The sequence below is a fragment of the Ostrea edulis genome, chromosome 5 (genome assembly GCF_947568905.1).
Source record: "Ostrea edulis chromosome 5, xbOstEdul1.1, whole genome shotgun sequence".
Lineage (NCBI taxonomy): Eukaryota > Metazoa > Mollusca > Bivalvia > Ostreida > Ostreidae > Ostrea > Ostrea edulis.
In genome coordinates, this window is record NC_079168.1 from 6,578,704 (window position 1) to 6,602,860 (window position 24,157).

Genomic DNA, 24,157 nt, shown 5'->3' on the forward strand with positions numbered 1-24,157 from the left:
TATGCATGTACACTAGCATCATATTGTTAATAAACAACAATTTGTAGGCAATTATTGTGGGTTGTTTTGTGTGTGTGTGTGTGTGTTTTCATCTTCAAGTTAAATATTACAAGGCTCTTATTAGCTAGTACTGAATGGTACACGTATTCATTTTTATCGATTCATTTGATATGATCTGTAGTGCATTTTCTAGATTTTGGAACATACATACACCGTGCATACACTGATATGTTTACATTTCCAGTGTTTTACCTTTGATATCTTTACAAATCGTCATATGATAGTCATTTCCTCATGAACGCGCTGCAGTTGGAAACAATGCTCGTATGAATCTTGATGAATATCGAACATCTATTTTAACAAGAGGAATCAGACAGAAATGAAAACAGGGTGTAAATATAAGACGAATATTTCAGTTTTGAAAATACATAAGAACATATGAACTGCGATGCTTCACTCCGGCAACTTGTACTTCATGATCTTAACTAGATTGATTTAAAATGGTGTCTTTTAATGCATTTTCGACTGAGATTCTTGTTCCTCCCCTGAAAATGTTTTTAAAAGTTTGATTTAAAATGGTGCATTTTCGTCTGAAAGTCTTGTTCCTCCCCGTGAAAATTTTAAAAAGACTGATTTAAAATGGTGCATTTTAATGCATTTTTGACTGAAATTCGTGTTCCTCCCCTGGGAAAATTTTAAAAAGATTGATTTAAAATGGAGCATTTTAATGCATTTTTGACTGAAATTCTTGTTCCTTCTTCCTTTCATTTATAGTCACCACATCCATCATAGATTTGGGTGTGGTAAAAAAAAAAGAAGAGCGGGGGGGGGGGGGGACCCCACCCCCCTAAATCCGCCACTGCACTGGAAATGCGCTTCCTGAAGCATAGACTGGCGTTAAACGTTACCGTTCATAACCAGTCTAATTTAGATCTGATTCTTATTCTTTATTTCCGTGATATCATTGGATATCATATATATATATAAATACAATCAGACTTCTTAAATTCAGGCCGTTACGTAGACTCTGGGTAGCGATTGTGAGCGTATCTTAGGATCTGATTTTGCGTTGATACCCTCCTGTATTTTTAAAATTGAAATTTATTCATTAAATATCGATATAATTTAATTAATCATGTTTAATTGATCTAGTCATTTTAATTGATTTTCTTTAATTTAAATCTAATTTAAATTTAGATTATAATTAATATAAATATATATATCTAATTCTTCTGGTAAAAAATACACAAATCTATGAACAGTATATGAATTTATAAGTACAATCGAGCAAAACAATGGAATATATGTATATGGAATAAAAACGTGGAAGAAAATCTGACACAATATTAATTCAAAGAATTTTATTTCCACGACACACTGTACACTTGCAGTCCTCAGAATTTGAATATTGCCATGAAATTAATTTATTTTTACAAGATAAAATGTGATATAATTTTACATTAAAGATAAATTGACATTCTATGCAAGTTTAGCTTCAGAACTTTAGCTTTCTGAAAAAAATATTGGGACAGTTCAGAGTCCCAGTGGGTTTTTTTTCCAGAGAGCTACAGTTCTGCAGTTTATGCAAGTTAGGATGGCAATATAAAGGAAGATAACTCTTACAAGTTTGCACGTTGTATATGTACGGTTCTTCCTCGTGCTTGTGGATTCCATAAGTCCCAATTATAATTAACAGGTGTCAACTAGATGAAAAATGAAACTGTAAGTACGGAAGTAATTAATCATAACAGCATGTGTTTACGGAAATTCACAGCGTTCTACAAATTACATACAATAACATAGAAATTAACACTCAGACTATTAAACCGAACTAGATATAGTCAATCAATATTGTAAAAATGTAATATATATATATATATATATATATATGTTTTTCCGATCCCAACTCTGGTATATCCAGGGGTTCGTGCTTGCCCAACTCGTTACTTTGTATTCTTTATGGGAGTCATGAGATTGATCAATGTTCGTTATCTTCACCTTTCATGTACACGTAGCTTCAGTGTGCGCGATTTGTCAAAGCGCGAGCCCAGAAGAACACTAGTAGATCGCCATTTGTTCCTCGTCCATCGTTATCATATATGCTTCCAAAGGTGTAGCATTTTTTTCTCCAAATTGATGTCGACAGAACAATCTATGAATCTAATTGTCTTTCACATGCCGTTTTAAATATATAATGGATCTACACATACCCCCCCCCCCCTTTCCGGCTATAACCAATCCGTCAACGTTTGCGTACTGAATCTGCACTCATTGCCATGCCAGTTCATGAGTCGAATATAGTGCAACTGATAAATTAACAGAACCGTTAGAAGCACTTTTAAAAGAGGGGGTCGAAAAAAAAGTGGGGGTTACTCTTAGAGCATTTAAAAAAAAATTCTACACGAATTACAAAATGATAACATGAAATCTTGGCATAATCCCCAGTAGATCGATTAAATACACTCAATATCTTAAATAGTAGAGTGAAATAATTTGTTAATTACAATGAAGAAAAATAACGATAGACTTGTGCAGCTGTACTTTGTAATTTTGTATTATATCTCTTGCTATAATCTGACTGCTCTGTGTAAGAAGATCATCTTACTGACCTTTGATTCCGTTGTACTTAAAGTTTGGAACACATTTTGTGTTATTAAATTTCACACATTCAAGACAATAAAATATGTTAAATCCAAACGATAAGCTTATCAAATGATAAAGTTACAAAACAGTAGGCCTAAGTTATAGAAGTTGTAATGAGTATTTTTGGTTCTTGATGAAGGAGCCCAGAATCTCCGACACACCCATCTAGCTATGTACTTTTATTCCCAACTTCAACCGTTGGGTCATCTCTCTCCGTACATGTCATTTCTGTATACTGAGATTGGAACCATAACTGGAAACAGTCTTTTGTTTCGTATAATTCATTGTCAATGAGGAATGTATGGGGTCAATCATTTTGGAATAATACAATGTCTTCAGTGATGACAGTCTGAATAATACACGTTTTTCATGCATGGCCTGCACTTCCTACCGATCGCAATTACGAAACAATTAAATGTTTATGACTGATATGCATAAATTATATCCCAATACCATGCCATTCAGTGAATCACATCCTTCCACTTCTACTGAACAAATATCACTATCCTTTCTGTCTTTTTCTCTAGCCCTTTATTTCACTCTATCCCCTTTATCTCTCTCTCACTCTCCTCTCTCGATCTCCTTTCTCTCTCTCTCTTGATCTCCTAAGCTTTATTTCTCTCTCTCTCTATCTCCTATCCCTCCATCTTATTTCTGTCTCTCCTTTATCCCTCTCTATCTCTTTCTCCTTTTCTCTCTCTCCTTTCTCTTCTCTCTCTCCTTTCTCTTCTCTCTCTCCTTTCTCTTCTCTCTCTCCTTTCTCTTCTCTCTCTCCTTTCTCTTCTCTCTCTCCTTTCTCTTCTCTCTCTCCCCTTTCTCTTCTCTCTCCTTTCTCTTCTCTATCTCCTTTCCCTTCCTTTTTCTTTCCCCTTTCTCATTTCCCTTCTCTCTCTCCTTCCTTTCTCTCTCCTTTTTCCTCTCTCTCTCTCCTTTTTCTTTCTCTTCTCTCTCTCCTCTTTCCTTCCCTTCTCTTTCTCCTTTCTCTTCCCCCTCTCTCTGTCTTTCTCTCTTTTGCCTATTCTTTCTATCCCCCTCCTTTCTCCTTTCCTTCTCTCTCCTTTCCATTCTCCCTTTCCCTTCTCCTCTCTCTTTCCTTGCTCTTTCCCTTCTCTCTCCTTTCCTTATTCTTTCTATCCCCTCCTTTCTTTCTCTCTCCTTTCTATTCTCTCTTTCCCTTCTCCTCTCTCTTTCCTTGCTCTTTCCCTTCTCTCTCCTTTCCTTATTCTTTCTATCCCCCTTCTTTCTTTTTCCCTTCTCTCTCTCTCATCAGAATTTAGAGCATTCCTTACATTTCATCTTTATTTGAAAGCATTGTAAGTGGGTATCATCAGATTGACGACTTGTCTGTAGGACGATGTGATGAAGATGATAAAACTGACGAATCAATGATGATGGTGCATGTGGAAGGCCACTGGCAGTACATGCATTTTCGAAAAATGGGGCCAAGTATCTTGATGCAGCCCCCAACCAAGCAAACAAAATTCTGAAACACCCACTCATGCATCATTGCCAGTTAGTTTTCTTTTAGTCGATGATGTTAGATGTGCATACAAATGTACATAATGCATACACAGTGAAGCTTGTTACACAATATACATACATATAGCATAGCTTGCTTCATTATAAATATGTATTATTTTTCTATCTTATTTCATAAGATAACAATATTTAAACTACCATATACAACATATAGAAGTAGGACACCGGAATAATAACAGCCTGTGAATCTACAGATCAAGGGAAGGGAAATCATTTAACAGTGCGACATTTAACTCTGGACACGTCCAGAGTTTCGCCAACCATTTTATCAAGGATACTAAAAACCTTTTACAAAAAAGATGGGATTTTATGTTTACAAGACATGCACCAACATTTACACTTGTAACTATTGTAGTTTTTAAGATATTTCACCTGAAATCAAAAAATTCCATGGGATTTTGGTGGGATTTTTACTCCCACTTGGGAGGATTTTCACTCCCACCAAAAATCCCATGTGAGAAAATATATATTCTCCCATTGGATTTTAACTCCCATATTTAAACTTAATATGGGATATGTCCCATAGGAGGAAATGTGCTATAATGAGCATGGCATTTTTGTGTTTTGTTAAAGATTAAGGGAGGGGAGATTATTTTGTGTTTTGTTAAAGATTAGGGGAGAGGAGAGTATTTTGTTAAAGATTAAGGGAGGGGAGATTATTTTGTTACATATTAAGGGAGGGGAGATTATTTTGTTACATATTAAGGGAGGGGAGATTATTTTGTTACATATTAAGGGAGAGGAGATTATTTTGTTACATATTAAGGGAGGGGAGATTATTTTGTTACATATTAAGGGAGGGGAGATTATTTTGTTACATATTAAGGGAGGGGAGATTATTTTGTTACATATTAAGGGAGGGGAGATTATTTTGTTACATATTAAGGGAGGGGAGATTATTTTGTTACATATTAAGGGAGGGGAGATTATTTTGTTACATATTAAGGGAGGGGAGATTATTTTGTTACATATTAAGGGAGGGGAGATTATTTTGTTACATATTAAGGGAGCGGAGATTATTTTGTTACATATTAAGGGAGCGGAGATTATTTTGTGATTTGTTATAGTCTCCCTGTTCTATCATGTGACATATAAACTGTTTATATATACATGTATCTACAGATTAAGAGAGGGGGATTATTTTGATTTGTTACAGATTAAGGGAGGGGAGATTATTTCATGATTTGTTATAGATTATGGGAGGAGAAATTATTTTGTGATTTGTTATAGATTAAGGGAGGAGAGATTATTTTGTGATTTGTTATAGATTAAGGGAGGGAAGATTATTTTGTGATTTGTTATAGATTAAGGGAGGAGAGATTATTTTGTGATTTGTTATTATAGATTAAGGGAGGAGAGATTATTTTGTGATTTGTTGTAGATTAAGGGAGGAGAGATTATTTCGTGATTTGTTATAGATTAAGGGAGGAGAGATTATTTTGTGATTTGTTATAGATTAAGGGAGGGAAGATTATTTTGTGATTTGTTATAGATTAAGGGAGGGGAGATTATTTTGTGATTTGTTATAGATTAAGGGAGGAGGGATTATTTTGTGATTTGTTATTATAGATTAAGGGAGGAGAGATTATTTTGTGATTTGTTGTAGATTAAGGGAGGAGAGATTATTTTGTGATTTGTTATAGATTAAGGGAGGAGAGATTATTTTGTGATTTGTTATAGATTAAGGGAGGGAAGATTATTTTGTGATTTGTTATAGATTAAGGGAGGGGAGATTATTTTGTGATTTGTTATAGATTAAGGGAGGAGGGATTATTTTGTGATTTGTTATTATAGATTAAGGGAGGAGAGATTATTTTGTGATTTGTTATAGATTAAGGGAGGAAAGATTATTTTGTGATTTGTTGTAGATTAAGGGAGGAGAGATTATTTCGTGATTTGTTATAGATTAAGGGAGGAGAGATTATTTTGTGATTTGTTATAGATTAAGGGAGGAGAGATTATTTTGTGATTTGTTATAGATTAAGGGAGGAAAGATTATTTTGTGATTTGTTGTAGATTAAGGGAGGAGAGATTATTTCGTGATTTGTTATAGATTAAGGGAGGAGAGATTATTTTGTGATTTGTTATAGATTAAGGGAGGAGAGATTATTTTGTGATTTGTTATAGATTAAGGGAGGAAAGATTATTTTGTGATTTGTTGTAGATTAAGGGAGGAGAGATTATTTCGTGATTTGTTATAGATTAAGGGAGGAGAGATTATTTTGTGATTTGTTATAGATTAATGGAGGATAGATTATTTTGTGATTTGTTAAATTCACTCTTTTCTCTCCTATAACATCTAAACACACCGAAACAGAACAGACTCAGCAACATTAGTCCTAACATTGACCCAAAAATAATGGCCAAATCGTGGTCAAAACTGTCCGATGTGTCCTTGCTCGCCCCATCCACCACGAATGTTGTGGACCTAGGGGTCGCTGCAGGCGTTGTTATGGCGTTAGACGCTGCTGGAGGCACGCTGGGAGTGGCAGACTGGGAGGACTGGAATGGTGTTTTTTTCTGAGTAATTGGGATAGATGTGTTTGCCTCTGGTGTCTGTGGTGTTGTTAATGAGGTGGGTGAAATGTTGGGCGATGAGTGTTTTCCACCCTCCGTGAATACTGTGCTCTGTGGAGCGTACAATACAGTTGTTGTCCGGGAAGTGTCGGTTGGTGTTGTTGTCCGGGAACTGTTGGTTGATGATATTAGTCCTGTTGTTGTCCGGGAACTGTTGGTTGATGTTATTAGGCCTGATGTTGATGACTGATTATCTGTTGGTAAATGTTCGCCTGTTGATGTGACGTTCGGTGTTTTTTCTTGGACTAGCCACTCACTTGTCACGTGATTTGTTGTATCGAGGGTTCTCGCAGATGACGACAGGCCTGCGTCGGTTGATAAGTTATCAGTATAACTGTCAGAAGCTTTTGCTGGCGCGGTTTCGATGGCAACAGTAGTTTTTGTGTTTGTTGTTTGTCGTGCTACAGTTGTTGTACAGTTTATAACCTTATAAAAAACAACTTCCTTCATTAAACAAAATGTCGTATTTCAGTACGCATAAAATACACTCTGAATTTTCAAACTGCCCCAAAGCATTGATTATCTGCATGGTGAGCAGCTTACATTTTCATGTGGAGTTCCGGGGTCGTCAACCGATCTCTTCCCAATGATCATGACGCCCTGGGGACTGGCTGTAGTACGGGACACAGAGGGCTGGCACGGATCACCTTCATTATTAGGCTGTGGTTGTACCTGGAAAAGGGCACAGAAAATCACGAATTTAAACTCTCTAGAATATATCTGTCTCTGACTGACTTTTAAATTTCACAACTTTTTCAAATTTCAAAACTTTTCAAGAGTTGTCTTTTCTTATTGAACACTAACTTAAGGTTAGTTATTTAACAGAACGAGCCTCGGATCAATTATAATCAATATCTCTTTAATGTAGCATGTTACTATTTCGGAACCTACAAATCAGATCGATGGCAATTCTGTTGATGAGGGCATTTTTTTTCTTTTTAAAGAATTAAACGAGATTTCACCTCATCTAAACGAGATTGCACCTCAATTGAACGAGATTTCACCTCATTTAAAGTCTTTTGTGATTCTTACATCACTTCTGATAATGTCCATTAATGAAACACAGCATGATTAGAGTATACTAGTATACATGTATGTTGTATTATGTGTCGTGTTATTTATATACATGATTAAGCAAACACCGAGGATTTTTGTTTACATAATGTGAAATGATTTTCATCGGTAGTTTTCTGAACATAAATGTAAGTTGAATTTAAATGTAAAACACTATTTATATACACCGGTATATATTATTGGGATCTCCCTTTAAAAACCTCTGAAGAGGAAGCACTAGCTCTAGAATGGAGACCCCACTCCCAGAAACTATCACTAGAGTGGGATCCGCCCATGAAATCCCATTTTGGAGTCAGTTTTCCTTTGGAACAATCCTGCTCTAGTTTACAGTGAAAGAATGAAATTTCCCAACAACCAGGTTCTCTCGCCCTCCGACGAACATCTCACCCATCTGTGCTTGAATGCTGGACAACTCGCCCCCAAGACAACTCGCTCTCAAGACAAGTCTTAGGACAACTCACCCTCTCTTAGGACAAGTCGCCCCCTTCTCTTGAGACAACTCGCCCCCAATATTATATATAAATATATTATCACATTTTATTTTTATTTTGTGTGTGTGTGTGTGTGTTATTTACACTTTTAACCCTATAAAGACATGAAAGATACGTCTTTTTATTTCATACTTTAACACGAATGGTAAATTCTAATAGAATTATACACAGATTTGATTATTGCATTTCAGAAAAGGTTATATTTTTCATAAATCAATTGGCAAGGAAAATTATATTTACTGATCTTCAGGTAATTGATGAAATGTCTCCAATACTGAGAAAATTTTGGGGTTTGGGGGTGTGTGGGTTTTTTTGTTGTTGGGTTTTTTTTTATCGATATAGTATACAATGTACATAAGTGTAAAGGTGAAGCATGAATATTCTGATACATGTAATTATCTTTTAATGCGTTTCTCAACTAATTCCCGTTGAAAAATAATAAAATTCCCATTTTAGAAATTGTATAACGGCTTTGCTTTACTGATTGAAGTGATACTTTTTACGCGGGGTGATTCTTTTTACGCGGCGATTTCAAAGTGTAAAGAAATCTGATGATGAGTACCTCATAACGTTTGAAGTAAATTTTAACAGCTTGGGGGAAATCAAACAATTAGGGGCAAGTTGTCCCAATGAGGGGGCGAGTTGTCTTGAGGGCGAGTTGTCTTGGGGGCGAGTTGTCCTGATACCCTGTGCTTATATGCACTGCATGTGTGCATCATCACTATAATCATATTACTATATTCTAGGCCTGGGACGATTCAGGCTTAGCTCGATTCGGTTCGGTTTCGATTCAGAACAGCACGGTTCGGTTATTTTCGATTCGGTTCATGTTAGGTCCAATTTATCTAATGACACCACAAAAATTAACAATTTTAATGAGTAGCATATTTGATGTGATTTTATTCAAGTTATATAAATATATGTCGTCATTTGTAAACATCATATCTATTCATAATGACATTTTATAACTTTGATAGAAAAAAGAAAACACTGACAGTCTTTCAAAATTTGTTATATCAATGTGCTACATAAGTTTTGGATTATTAAACAAATCTATAGTGAATCTAAAATGTATATGATATTGCTTTCATTGATATGCAAAAATTCAATAATTCTATCAATTGAGAGTCTTTGAAAATCTCTCCTTTATTGATTTACTTCTCTCATATTAACTGTCAAATCTGTTTCATTACCTACGATGTTGATTTCATTCCACCACTGACAGAAATGCTATGTCATGTAATAGGGCTGTGCGGTGCACCGAAAATTTCGGTGCACCGCGATTCATACCATTCGATTCGATGCACCGATTACAAATTCCGGATTTCGGTTCGGTTCGGTTTAGATTTTACTTACACCAAAACAACAAATATGGCGTCCGAGTGATGTTGAAAACGTGGATTTTTATGCAACAGAGATTTAAATCACTACTGTGTTGAGAGTTAGCATTTTCACCACTCATATACCAACAGAATATGGTCCGTAAGATCATTGCAGTTTATCTTTACATGACATAGCATTTCTGTCAGTGGTGGAATGAAATCAACATCGTAGGTAATGAAACAGATTTGACAGTTAATATGAGAGAAGTAAATCAATAAAGGAGAGATTTTCAAAGACTCTCAATTGATAGAATTATTGAATTTTTGCATATCAATGAAAGCAATATCATATACATTTTAGATTCACTATAGATTTGTTTAATAATCCAAAACTTATGTAGCACATTGATATAACAAATTTTGAAAGACTGTCAGTGTTTTCTTTTTTCTATCAAAGTTATAAAATGTCATTATGAATAGATATGATGTTTACAAATGACGACATATATTTATATAACTTGAATAAAATCACATCAAATATGCTACTCATTAAAATTGTTAATTTTTGTGGTGTCATTAGATAAATTGGACCTAACATGAACCGAATCGAAAATAACCGAACCGTGCTGTTCTGAATCGAAACCGAACCGAATCGAGCTAAGCCTGAATCGTCCCAGGCCTATCATGTAAAGATAAACTGCAATGATCTTACGGACCATATTCTGTTGGTATATGAGTGGTGAAAATGCTAACTCTCAACACAGTAGTGATTTAAATCTCTGTTGCATAAAAATCCACGTTTTCAACATCACTCGGACGCCATATTTGTTGTTTTGGTGTAAGTAAAATCTAAACCGAACCGAACCGAAATCCGGAATTTGTAATCAGTGCATCGAATCGAATGGTATGAATCGCGGTGCACCGAAATTTTCGGTGCACCGCACAGCCCTACTATATTCATATATACTCTGTGTGTATTACTATATTCATATATACACTGTGTGTATTACTATAATCATATATACACTGTGTGTATTACTATAATTATATTTACACTGTGTGTATTACTATAATCATATATACACTGTGTGTTACTATAATCATATATACACTGTGTGTATTACTATAATCATATATACACTGTTTGTATTACTATAATCATATATACACTGTGTGTATTACTATAATCTATATATACACTGGGTGTATTACTATAATCATATATACACTGTGTATTACTATAATCATATATACACTGTGTGTATTACTATATTCATATATACACTGTGTGTATTACTATAATCATATATACACTGTGTGTATTACTATAATTATATTTACACTGTGTGTATTACTATAATCATATATACACTGTGTGTTACTATAATCATATATACACTGTGTGTATTACTATAATCATATATACACTGTTTGTATTACTATAATCATATATACACTGTGTGTATTACTATAATCTATATATACACTGGGTGTATTACTATAATCATATATACACTGTGTATTACTATAATCATATATACACTGTGTGTATTACTATAATCATTTATACACTGTGTATTACTATAATCATATATACACTGTGTGTTACTATAATCATATACACACTGTGTGTTACTATAATCATATATACACTGTGTGTATTACAATATTCATATTTACACTGTGTGTATTACTATAATCATATATACAGTGTGTTACTACAATCCTATATACACTGTGTGTATTACTATAATTTATATATACACTGTGTGTTACTATAATCATATATACACTGTGTGTATTACTATAATCATATATACACTGTGTGTTACTATAATCATATATACACTGTGTGTATTACTACAATTTATATATACACTGTGTATTACTATAATCATATATACACTGTGTGTATTACTATAATGATATATACACTGTGTGTATTACTATAATCATATATACACTGTGTGTATTACTATAATCATATATACACTGTGTGTTACTATAATCATATATGCACTGTGTGTATTACTATAATCATATATACACTGTGTGTATTACTATAATCATATATACACTGTGTGTATTACTATAATGATATATACACTGTGTGTATTACTATAATCATATATACACTGTGTGTATTACTATAATCATATATACACTGTGTGTATTACTATAATCATATATACACTGTGTGTATTACTATAATGATATATACACTGTGTGTATTACTATAATCATATATACACTGTATGTATTACTATAATCATATATACACTGTGTGTATTACTATAATCATATATACACTGTGTGTTACTATAATCATATATACACTGTGTGTATTACTATAATTTATATATACACTGTGTATTACTATAATCATATATACACTGTGTGTATTACTATAATCATATATACACTGTGTGTATTACTATAATCATATACACACTGTGTGTTACTATAATCATATATACACTGTGTGTATTACTATAATCATATATACACTGTGTGTATTACTATAATCATATATACACTGTGTGTATTACTATAATGATATATACACTGTGTGTATTACTATAATCATATATACACTGTGTATTACTATAATCATATATACACTGTGTGTATTACTATAATCATATATACACTGTGTGTATTACTATAATTTATATATACACTGTGTGTATTACAATATTCATATATACATTGTGTGTGTTACTATAATCATATATACACTGTGTGTTACTATAATCATATATACACTGTGTGCATTACTATAATCATATATACACTATGTGCATTACTATAATCATATATACACTGTGTGTATTACTATAATTCATATATACACTGTGTATTACTATAATCATATATACACTGTGTATTACTATAATCATATATACACTGTGTGTATTACTATAATCATATTTACACTGTGTATTACTATAATCATATATACATTGTGTGTATTACTATAATCATATATACACTGTGTATTACTATAATCATATATACACTGTGTGTATTACTATAATCATATATATACTGTGTGTTACTATAATCCTATATACACTGTGTGTATTACAATATTCATATTTACACTGTGTGTATTACTATAATCATATATACAGTGTGTTACTATAATCCTATATACACTGTGTGTATTACTATATTCATATATACACTGTGTGTATTACTATAATCATATATACAGTGTGTTACTATAATCCTATATACACTGTGTGTATTACTATATTCATATATACACTGTGTGTATTACTATAATCATATATACACTGTGTGTATTACTATAATCATATATACAGTGTGTTACTATAATCCTATATACACTGTGTGTATTACTATATTCATATATACACTGTGTGTATTACTATAATCATATATACAATGTGTGTATTACTATAATTCATATATACACTGTGTATTACTATAATCATATATACACTGTGTATTACTATAATCATATATACACTGTGTGTATTACAATATTCATATATACACTGTGTGTATTACAATAATGATATATACACTGTGTGTGTTACTATAATCATATTTACACTGTGTGTATTACTATAATCATATACACACTGTGTGTATTACTATATTCATATTTACACTGTGTGTATTACTATATTCATATTTACACTGTGTGTATTACTATAATCATATATACACTGTGTGTATTACTATAATCATATATACACTGTGTGTTACTATAATCATATATACACGGTGTGTATTACTATAATCATATATACACTATGTGTTACTATAATCATATATACACTGTGTAATACTATAATCATATATACACTGTGTGTATTACTATAATGATATATACACTGTGTGTTACTATAATGATATATACTCTGTGTGTATTACTATAATCATATATACACTGTGTGTATTACTATAATCATATATACACTGTGTGTTACGATAATCATATATACACTGTGTATTACTATAATCATATATACACGGTGTGTATTACTATAATGATATATACACTGTGTATTACTATAATCATATATACACTGTGTGTATTACTATAATCATATATACACTGTGTGTATTACTATAATGATATATACACTGTGTATTACTATAATCCTATATACACTGTGTGTATTACTATAATGATATATACACTGTGTATTACTATAATCATATATACACTGTGTGTATTACTATAATCATATATACACTGTGTATTACTATAATTCATATTTACACGGTGTATTACTATAATCATATATACACTGTGTGTATTACTATAATCATATACACACTGTGTGTTACTATAATCATATTTACACTGTGTGTTACTATAATCATATATACACTGTGTATTACTATAATTCATATTTACACGGTGTATTACTATAATGATATATACACTGTGTGTATTACTATAATCATATATACACTGTGTATTACTATAATCATATATACACTGTGTGTATTACTATAATCATATATACACTGTGTGTGTTACTATAATCATATATACACTGTGTATTACTATAATGATATATACACTGTGTATTACTATAATCATATATACACTGTGTGTATTACTATAATGATATATACACTGTGTATTACTATAATCATATATACACTGTGTGTATTACTATAATCATATATACACTGTGTGTATTACTATAATTCATATTTACACGGTGTATTACTATAATCATATATACACTGTGTATTACTATAATCCTATATACACTGTGTATTACTATAATTATATATACACTGTGTGTATTACTATAATTCATATATACACTGTCTGTACTACTATAATTCATATTTACACTGTGTGTATTACTATAATCATATTTACACTGTGTGTATTACTATAATCATATTTCCACTGTGTGTATTACTATAATGATATATACACTGTGTATTACTATAATCATATACACACTGTGTGTATTACTATAATCATATTTACACTGTGTATTACTATAATCATATATACACTGTGTGTTACTATAATCATATATACACTGTGTGTTACTATAATCATATATACACTGTGTATTACTATAATCATATATACACTGTGTATTATTATAATCATATATACACTGTGTGTATTACTATAATCATATATACACTGTGTGTATTACTATAATCATATATACACTGTGTATTACTATAATGATATATACACTGTGTGTATTACTATAATCATATACTCTGTGTGTATTACTATAATGATATATACACTGTGTGTATTACTATAATCATATATACACTGTGTATTACTATAATCATATATACACTGTGTGTATTACTATAATGATATATACACTGTGTGTATTACTATAATCCTATATACACTGTGTGTATTACTATAATCATATTTACACTGTGTGTATTACTATATTCATATCTACACTGTGTGTATTACTATAATCATATTTACACTGTGTGTATTACTATAATCATATATACAGTGTGTTACTATAATCCTATATACACTGTGTGTATTACAATATTCATATATACACTGTGTGTATTACTATAATGATATATACACTGTGTGTATTACTATAATCTATATATACACTGTGTGTATTACAATATTCATATATACATTGTGTGTGTTACTATAATCATATATACACTGTGTGTTACTATAATCATATATACACTGTGTGCATTACTATAATCATATATACACTGTGTGTATTACTATAATCATGTATACACGATGTGTATTAATGATCATATATACACTGTGTGCATTACTGTCATTGAATCTAATAACTACCTAAACATTACTTTTCTTCAGCAATGCACAAACTCCAAGAAAAGGTATTTATTATATATTCACACTTTGAATATAAGTACACACGCATTTCAAAGAGGGGAAAATCATATCGTGAACACCTGCGTCTCTGGAATGCCAGAGAAAAATCTATCTCTAGAGTATGATTTCCGGGGAGGGTGTGTGTAAACCTCACTGAGGGGGGATTTCTACCCTATAGCATGCAGTAGTTTGACCCTAGGTCAGTGTAAATCCAGAGATTGCACCGCATGATGTCATGCCAAGGCTCCAAATCAATCTAAAAAATTCACAGGGTACACGTATAATCCAAATATCGAATGACACGCTACGATATAGACATACCTAAACATAGACGTTTGCTACGATAGCCATAGATGTTTGCAATGATAGACAAATACATGCTACGATAGACATACATTTGTACTTAGACATAGATGTTTGCTATGATAGACATACATGTATATATTTACATTTGCCAATGCACTTCCTTGTATGACAGTACTAATGAAATCGATGTTCAATTTCGTGTAACATGAATTTGGTCACGTGATCAGTTTGTTCAATCACCGCTTCAAAAGTCAGTTCCTGTACTTTCACCTGGCTTCTTGTAAGATATGCAATACAGTGGGGGATTTAGACCCACCCCCTTTCGCCACAAATTTAAATAATAGAAATAGTGTGCGTAAAATTCCAGATTGGCACCCAAAATGGCAGAGTATTTTGGCTAATACTTGACTTTCACACACACACACACACACACACACACACACACACACACACACACACACCCTTTCGTAAACCCTGGATCCGCCACTGCAGTGACATCATAACATAAACAAACGCAGCAGAATATTTATACAGAGTTTATTTTGTAAACAAAAAAGAATTTCATCAATTTATATAAGAGAAACATTAAAGATCTGTTGTTTCATTTTAAACAGTTTTAAATACCGTCTTCAACTATGCCTAAATTGCAATTTCTGAATGGCGAATTTATAAAATAAAGTTCTATGATATTGGAAGCGAAAAAATGTAGGCAGAGTTATAAGCCTATTTACTTTATGATGATAAGTTAACCTGTTGTTTCCTGGCAACTGCCATCACGGCTCTGACTCGACATGATCATAAGCGAGGCTGGTTTCAAGGTTCGAAAAATTATACATGTATTAATGTCAGGATACCGGTGCGAGTCTTCATTAAAATCCTACAACAGAAATCTCTCAAGTGAACAAAAGCTCCGTCAGTTCGTTTTTATTTTCTTTTACACACACTGAAGGTAAATAAAAGACGCAAACTACCTGCATTTTGTCTAAATCTGTCCTACTGTCTTGAATCGTCTCCTGCATGGCTACAACCGCGAGTCCTAACGCTGAACATGCCGTTGTATCTTTCCAAAAGCCTGACTAAGAGCTTAACGTTAACTTGACCCATCATATCCTTCATCGATTCTCTCAGATCCTTTGAATTTCTGTCGAAATCTGTGTTCAACAATTGCGTTTTCAACTTAGTAGGCTAGACCAACGCCAGTTTCTCCATCGCTGATCGCGACCAAATCACATCACGGATGTAGTTTACTCCGCTTTTCTTGTCTTAATTTCAGTTAACTTTACGCTCTAAATTACTTTTATTTTACACCTGCTTTGTCTTCGGGCGTTATAGGATTTGATCACGTGACCAACTTCATGTCATATCCCAATAACATTTAAAACTGATATCTTATTTCTTAAATACATGCTACGATAGACATAAATAGATGCTACGGTATACCCTAAAGTTCATTTACCTCGATAAGACTTTTATGGGGCTGTAATTTTGTAAATAATTAGTTTGATTGTAATTTGATTGGTAGTAACACCTAGACAGCGGAGAAACTGTCATTATAAAAGCTAACTCGGCTGAGTGTTCGGCTTGTGTAGGTTTCACTGTGGGCTGAGTGATCGGCTTGTGTAGGTTTCACCGTGTTCTCGTGTTATGTCTCTATGTATGACAGGTTTTGTCTCTATGTATGACAGGTTTTGTCTCTATGTATGACAGGTTTAGTCTCTATGTATGACAGGTTTTGTCTCTATGTATGACACACCCTCGCTGGGACGTCCAGTCCTAATTACACCGTAACTAAGATTGAAATACACACACATATAATTAACTTAATTGTATAAGAATTCTTCTGATATGAACTTAGAAGATGCCAACCTTTGAATACGAAGTACCAATCTGGTAGAAATTTACTGGAAAGCCCAAACACCGTAACCCATGAAATGTACTTATACGACAACATACCTGTGTAATCAGTTATTACTGATTAAGATATTTTGTATTTAAGTCATCACTACAGTATTGTTTGTTTAAACACAACATCTCTACATCGTTTCTACTACAACCATTCAAAATGTATTGCTCAAGACAATACTGATTTTTTTATATTATGGGTGTGATGTCAGGCTGAGAAAGCTGAGAAGCTTGATTGTCCTCACCCAAAAAAGTAGAAAAAAAGTCTTGTACCTTGGAGATCACTAACAGCACAATAGTTAGAGAGAAAAGCAGCTCAGATAAATCCATCTCACACATGGACAAAGTTAGAACTTCCTCATCGCAAACAGGACCAACGGCTCTCTTATCAAACCAAAGGTGATACGAATTCCTCAGGTGAAAAATTACACGGACTTTTAGTCCAAATTCCAAAGCTGCCAAGTTGATTTTAACTGGGCGTAAAAAGAAATAAGTTTAAAATGCTTTCTTTATTTCTAATCTTATCACTTACTTCAATGCGTTACAAATATCTTTTTTCGCGTATTGCGCATTACAGACACCTGACTACTGGACCTATTTTTACCTCAAAATTGAATGTTAGCGATCCATATATATAAATATTCACATTGCTAATGTCTTTGTCTTCAATATCTTTACCAAATGTAATATGATAGCCATTTCCTCATGAAAGTGATGAAGATGTAAACAGTGTGTGTATGAATCTTGGTGAATATAGTACGTCTATTATAACGGCTATTATAGCGGCTGCGAAATGAAAGTAGAATGTAAATAAAGTAGAATGGAAAATACACGAGGGTTACAACGTCTCACGCCGGCATGCTATAGAGTTTCAAGAATTTGCTTCCGTATTTATTTAAAGTGTCGCAGTTCACGCCCTCGTGTATTTTCCAAAATGAAATTCATTTCTTAATATAAACACAACCTATTTCAACAGCAGCATTTCTCTGAAGCCGAGAGAACAATGCTACTAGTATATTATTGCCAAACACCCTAGTGTAGTGTTATTTTGATAAACACGCCTTGTCGGAAAATTTTAATATTATTCACCAAACGCTGTAGTAACATTTGTTATATACCCTAACTACTAGTAAACATACTTTGAAATGTTGTTATACTCACTAGAATCATATTGAGACGTCACCAGCTGTGGGTGACGTACCACATATTTAGATTGCCGTAGCAGTGAAGGTTCTTTTACGTGCCAACGCCAGCCTGTTTAAAAACCTACGTTTTTAAGGTTATATCCGCAGTGATCCGAAAGACCTGTGATTCTCACTTCTAAACGCCGAGCGTTTGGTGAAGGAGCAATCACTACCTCTGTTTACGTCTTAGCACGCGGACATGGCACGAGTGGGGTTCGAACACACGACCTGCCGGTTACGACGCGAACGCTCTACCCCTATCCAAATATGATGGGGGTAATTTGTATCAACAAAACCTATTTCGCAGAGATTAACCACAATGTTCTCATTGTTTTCTTATACCCATAATGCAAAATACCGAGGTGTTTTATATAAAGTTGAAAAGCCAGTGCTTTCATCGAGAAATAAACGCATTGAAACAGTATTGAATGATTTCTAACTGTAGATATCGTTACACCAATGTCACGTGTTTTATCTCCCTGAACCTGTGAAGGGATCCGGGATAGAATAGGTCCTCAGTGCCCCTTGCTTGTCGTAAGAGGCGACTAAATGGGGCGGCCTTTGGAGGAAACCGCAAATACAGAGCCCCGTGCCACAACAGATGTGGCACGTTAAAGATCCCTTCTTGCTCTCAGGCCGTAAGCGACGAGCATAGGCCAACATTTAGCAGCCCTTCACGGGCAATGGCGGTGTCTCCATATGAGTAAAAAATTCTCTAGAGGAACGTTAAACAATGCGCAATCCAGAAACTTAGAAGTTTTCTGTACGTATTATCCCTATTGCTGACTTGTTTTTATATTCCTATGGAGCAGAATGTACTCAAAAACTTCTACGTGAGAAGGAAAAAATCTCTTGCCGTGTCCTTTAATTCGACATTTAGATATATTGACGACGTTTTATCTATTAACAATAATAGCTTTCATTCATATGTCGATTCGATAAATCCCTGTGAACTCGAAATAAGACACCACAGAGTCGTCCACTTCTGCTTCATACTTAGATATTTTATTGAAAGTAGATATTAACGGCAAACTAACAACTCAACTTTATGACAAAATGGGATGATTTCAGTTTCTCCATCATCAACTTCCCATATTTATGTAGCAATATTCCATTATCACCTGCATATGGTGTTGATATCTCTTAGCAAGAGCTTGTTCTGCGTATGGTCAGTTTTTAAATCGAGGCAAGCTACTGACTAACTAACAAGTCTATGGTAATGGGGTTTCAACAGTCTCGTTTAAAGTCAGCATTTCGCAAATTCTATGGTCATTATTACGATCTAGTTTGCCAGTACAACCTATCATTGAGTCAAATGCTGTCTGACGTGTTTCATACCAATTGTTAGACCGTTCTTGGCACACTGATTTTGACTACGAATAACTCCGCTTTAAATTACCTGATCAAGATATAGGGCTCACGGCGGGTGTGACCGGTTGACAGGGGATGCTTACTCCTCCTAGGCACCTTATCCCACCTCTGGTATGTTCAGGGGTCCGTGTTTGCCCAACTCTCTAATCTGTATTGCTTATAGGAGTTATGAGATTGATCACTGTTGGTTATCTTCACCTTTCATCCCTTGGTAGTTCATTGTGAGAGGAGATATAGTAAAGGGACCGTTCATATGTAACACTGAACTTGTAGAAACTCTACAGGACACATTTTAATTAGACTGATTTGATACATCACAGATAGTTTGTTGGCAATAGAGGCAGAGCACTATTGATTTTAGGGTCAAATGGTCAAGGTCACTACGGGACTTCATAGGAAAAGTTCGTTCTATGGAAAGCCGATCTTGTCATATATGAATGATTTGGTGTAAGATTTGCTTATTACTTTTTGTATCTTGATCACAAAAATTGCAATGGCGTCTTAGTACAAAACATGACATGTTGTCAGAAGTAATTCGAAAATAACTTGACAAATACAAGCTATCGACAATTCTCCTGTCCGTAAAACAGACAAAGAGAGGTGATGGATTTGTTATCTGGATCAACACTAGCCATGAACTGGACGAGTGATGACTGAAAAGGCCAGTGGAAATCGTTTTTGCAGTATGTTCTCAGGACCCATAAAAAAGAAAACTGAAGACGAAAAATGCGCATATCTGATTATCTGGGTTGGACAGAAAGGGCGTGACATATACTCCACATGGAATCTAAGCAAAGATGACAGAAAGATATTAAAGGTACACTTTGATAAATTTGAAGCATATGTAAAGCCGAGAACCAATATTATATACAACAGATACATATGCCATAACAGAGTTCAGACGGAGGGAGAAACTCTTGACCAATTTGTTACTGATCTGAAACTGTTAGTGAAAGAGTGTAACTACCAAGAACCTGACAACATGGTTAGAGACCGTCTTGTCATTGGGATCAACAATACAAATATTCGCGAGAAACTGATTAATGTAGGTAGTGATGTAAGATGTAAGATCGCTGGAGAAGGCAAAAGAAATCGCTCCTCTGCACGAAATGTTAACTATACAAGCAAAGACAATGACACATAATTCAGGAGAAGATTCCAAAATAAACTTCATAAAGAAATCTGAGAAGAAAACATCTTAACACTTTCAAAGTTATGATGCTGGAAAGAAACAAAACTATAGTGAAACAAAACAGAGAAAATACAGTGATGATCAAAAACATTGTACACGCTGTGGATACAGGCATGGAAAAAACTCTGGTCCAACTAAAGGAAAAACATGTGGATTGTGCAAGAAGCCAAATCATTTCAAGAAAATGTGTAGGAACAGGAGGAATGTGCATATTGTTGACAATGAACACGGGTATTCAAGTGATGAAGAAGAGGAATACTACACTGGAAGCATTCAGATGGTACCGCAAGTGAAGAGTTAGACTATTTTTGTAAATGGTAAACCAATGAAATTCCAGCTTGACACAGGTGCAAAATGTAATGTTATGCCGCACACTACACGTAGGAAACTGACATAAACCATAAACTCAGAAACACTCTGAAATCTTATTCAGGACACAGATATGTACCAAAAGGTGTAACAACACTCAAGGGTTACGTGAATGACAAAGTTCAGAACATTGAGTTTTTAGTTGTCGACATCAACGCAAAACCAATTGTTGGTGTCAAGGAATGAGAAATGCTAAACTTGATTTAAATAATGTCAGTCAACAGAGTGAAACAAGAACATTCAGAGGAAACACTAACAACAGGAATTGCAGCAACAAAAACATTCCAAAGGATGTTCAGAAGGAAAACGGGAATATGTTCAAAGGTCTTGGTTGCCTGCCAGGGGAACACACAATCAGGATAGATCCAATTGTTCAACATACCATACATCCACCACGAAAAGTGTCACTTGCCCTTAAGGTGGGTCGATCCTCATGTGACTTATCAATATTAATGGTTAAAAGTGCCAAATCTGTATTAATAACCATTCAATATAGTTAAATTTAATTAATAACCAAAGAAAATGTGTATGTTGCCACACATATCAGACATACAAAAACGGAAGTATATGTTAACGTCAGAAAATCACACAATCGTTAAACAGAATAATTAAGATAGAAAAACTTGTTGAAATGACAAATTTTAAATGTCAACAGTTTAAAAAAAATGTTAATTCATAAATATGTATAAATTAATTGTGGATATTAGGAAAATCATGTATGATAAACATACAGTAGAAGAAATACCAGCATAGGAGTTATTGCCCTTGACAACATTTTTTAATTACAAAGAATTGATTATCTATGAAAAATATAAACTTTTTCAAAATCAATAGTTTACCAAATTTTTTATTTTATGCAGTGAATAAAATTCCTCTGAAAGATGTATTTCTATCATGCGCAAAGTTTAATTTGATAAAGAGTTTTGCAAAAACCTATGACATCACACGGGGATCGATAAACCTTAAGGAAAAAGTGAAACATGAATTAGACCGCATGGAACGTGAAGGTGTTGTCATCAAACAACAGGAACCAACTCCATGGGTAAATTCTATGGTGACAGTGACAAAAGTAAATGGCAAAGTCAGGATTCGTATTGATCCCAGAGACTTAAATAAAGCAATATTGAGGGAACATTTCCCATTAAAGACCATAGAGGATGTTCTCACAGAGATAGAGGGAACCACAGTGTTTACAAAACTCGACGCTACCTCAAAACTCTGGCAAATTCGTCTAGATGCAGCCAGTAGCAAATTGTGCACATTCAATACCACATTTGGGAGGTACAGCTTTGCAAGACTCCCATTAGGTATCAAGTCAGAATCTGAAGTTCATCAGCGACAAATTTCAGAATTGGTACAAGGGATCGACGGCTGTGAAGCCATTGTTGATGACTTCTTAGTGTGGGGGCAGATACCTTAAGGAGCATGACAAGAGACTCGCTATTGTTATGGACGAAATCAGAAAGGATTGTTTTACATATGTAGGACACCAATTAACTTCAGCTGGAATGAGACCAGATAATATATTTAATTGCTGTTATAAAATTTAGAAATTCATTTCAAAATTAAGGATTATCTCCCTCTTGCATAGCTCTTATCCTTGGACGAATTTGGCTCCATTTTTTGGCACGCTGTTTTTGGCTATTTTTAGCTCTAAAACTTCATAGTTATTTCGGATTTCAAACATTTCGGTTGAGCATCACTGAAGAGACATTATTTGTCGAAATGCGCATCTGGTGCATCAAAATTGGTACCGTATAAGTTTTACTTAAGGAGAAAGTCAGAGTTGTTATAAAGATGAACAAACCAACTCAAGAACTACAGACTTTCCTAGGTTTCATTCAATATCTCGCGAGGTTTCTTCCCAACATGTCTAAAGTTAGCGCTCCACTTCGTCAGCTCTTAGAAAAAAAATCCCACATGTTGGCATTGGGATGGAGAACAGCAGAATAGTTTCTCAAAACTAAAACAGATGATTTGCCAAGCACCAGTCTTGAAGCATTTTGACCCGAAAAAACCTTTAATTTTCACGGTTGATGCAAGCTCAAAGGGACTGGGGGCAGCATTAGTCCAGGAAGGGCAAGCAATCGTATATGCTTCCCGAGCCCTAAATAAGAGTCAACAAAACTATGCACAGATAGAGAAAGAAACACTAGCTAACTCATTTAGATATGACAGATTCCATCAGTATATTTTTGGACGAAGTGTGACAGTGGAGACAGATCACAAGCCGCTACAGTCATTCTTCAAGAAATCTCTACACCAGACTCCAGCAAGACTACAGCGACTACTGCTTTCACTCCAAAAATATGATTTAAATGTCGTTTTTAAAC

General features: G+C 33.9%; 1 protein-coding gene across 2 annotated transcripts; it reads right to left on the reverse strand.

Annotated features, from left to right (window-relative positions):
* Positions 1-1,257: 1,257 nt before the first annotated feature.
* Positions 1,258-18,199, reverse strand: LOC125651812 (mucin-2-like). Of its 2 annotated transcripts, none has more exons than XM_048880592.2 (3): positions 17,982-18,199; positions 7,303-7,431; positions 1,258-7,185 (listed from the first exon to the last, which is right to left on the reverse strand). In XM_048880592.2, the coding sequence occupies exons 1-3, from the start codon at positions 18,045-18,047 to the stop codon at positions 6,415-6,417; spliced, it is 966 nt and encodes a 321-aa protein (XP_048736549.2). In that variant the 5' UTR covers positions 18,048-18,199; the 3' UTR covers positions 1,258-6,414. The 2 variants fall into 2 exon arrangements, with proteins under 2 accessions (XP_048736549.2, XP_056023102.1); XM_056167127.1 differs by lacking the exon at positions 17,982-18,199 and adding an exon at positions 9,518-9,562.
* Between the last annotated feature and the right edge of the window lie 5,958 nt (positions 18,200-24,157).

Coding starts and splice junctions, on each gene's coding strand:
- LOC125651812 (XM_048880592.2), bottom strand. CDS start 18,047: ATGTGTGAGATGGATTTATCTGAGCTGCTTTTCTCTCTAACTATTGTG. Junction 7,432..17,981: donor TGCTGTTAGTGATCTCCAAG/GTACAAGACTTT, acceptor GCCCTTTTCCAG/GTACAACCACAGCCTAATAA. Junction 7,186..7,302: donor CCGGAACTCCACATGAAAAT/GTAAGCTGCTCA, acceptor GTTTTTTATAAG/GTTATAAACTGTACAACAAC.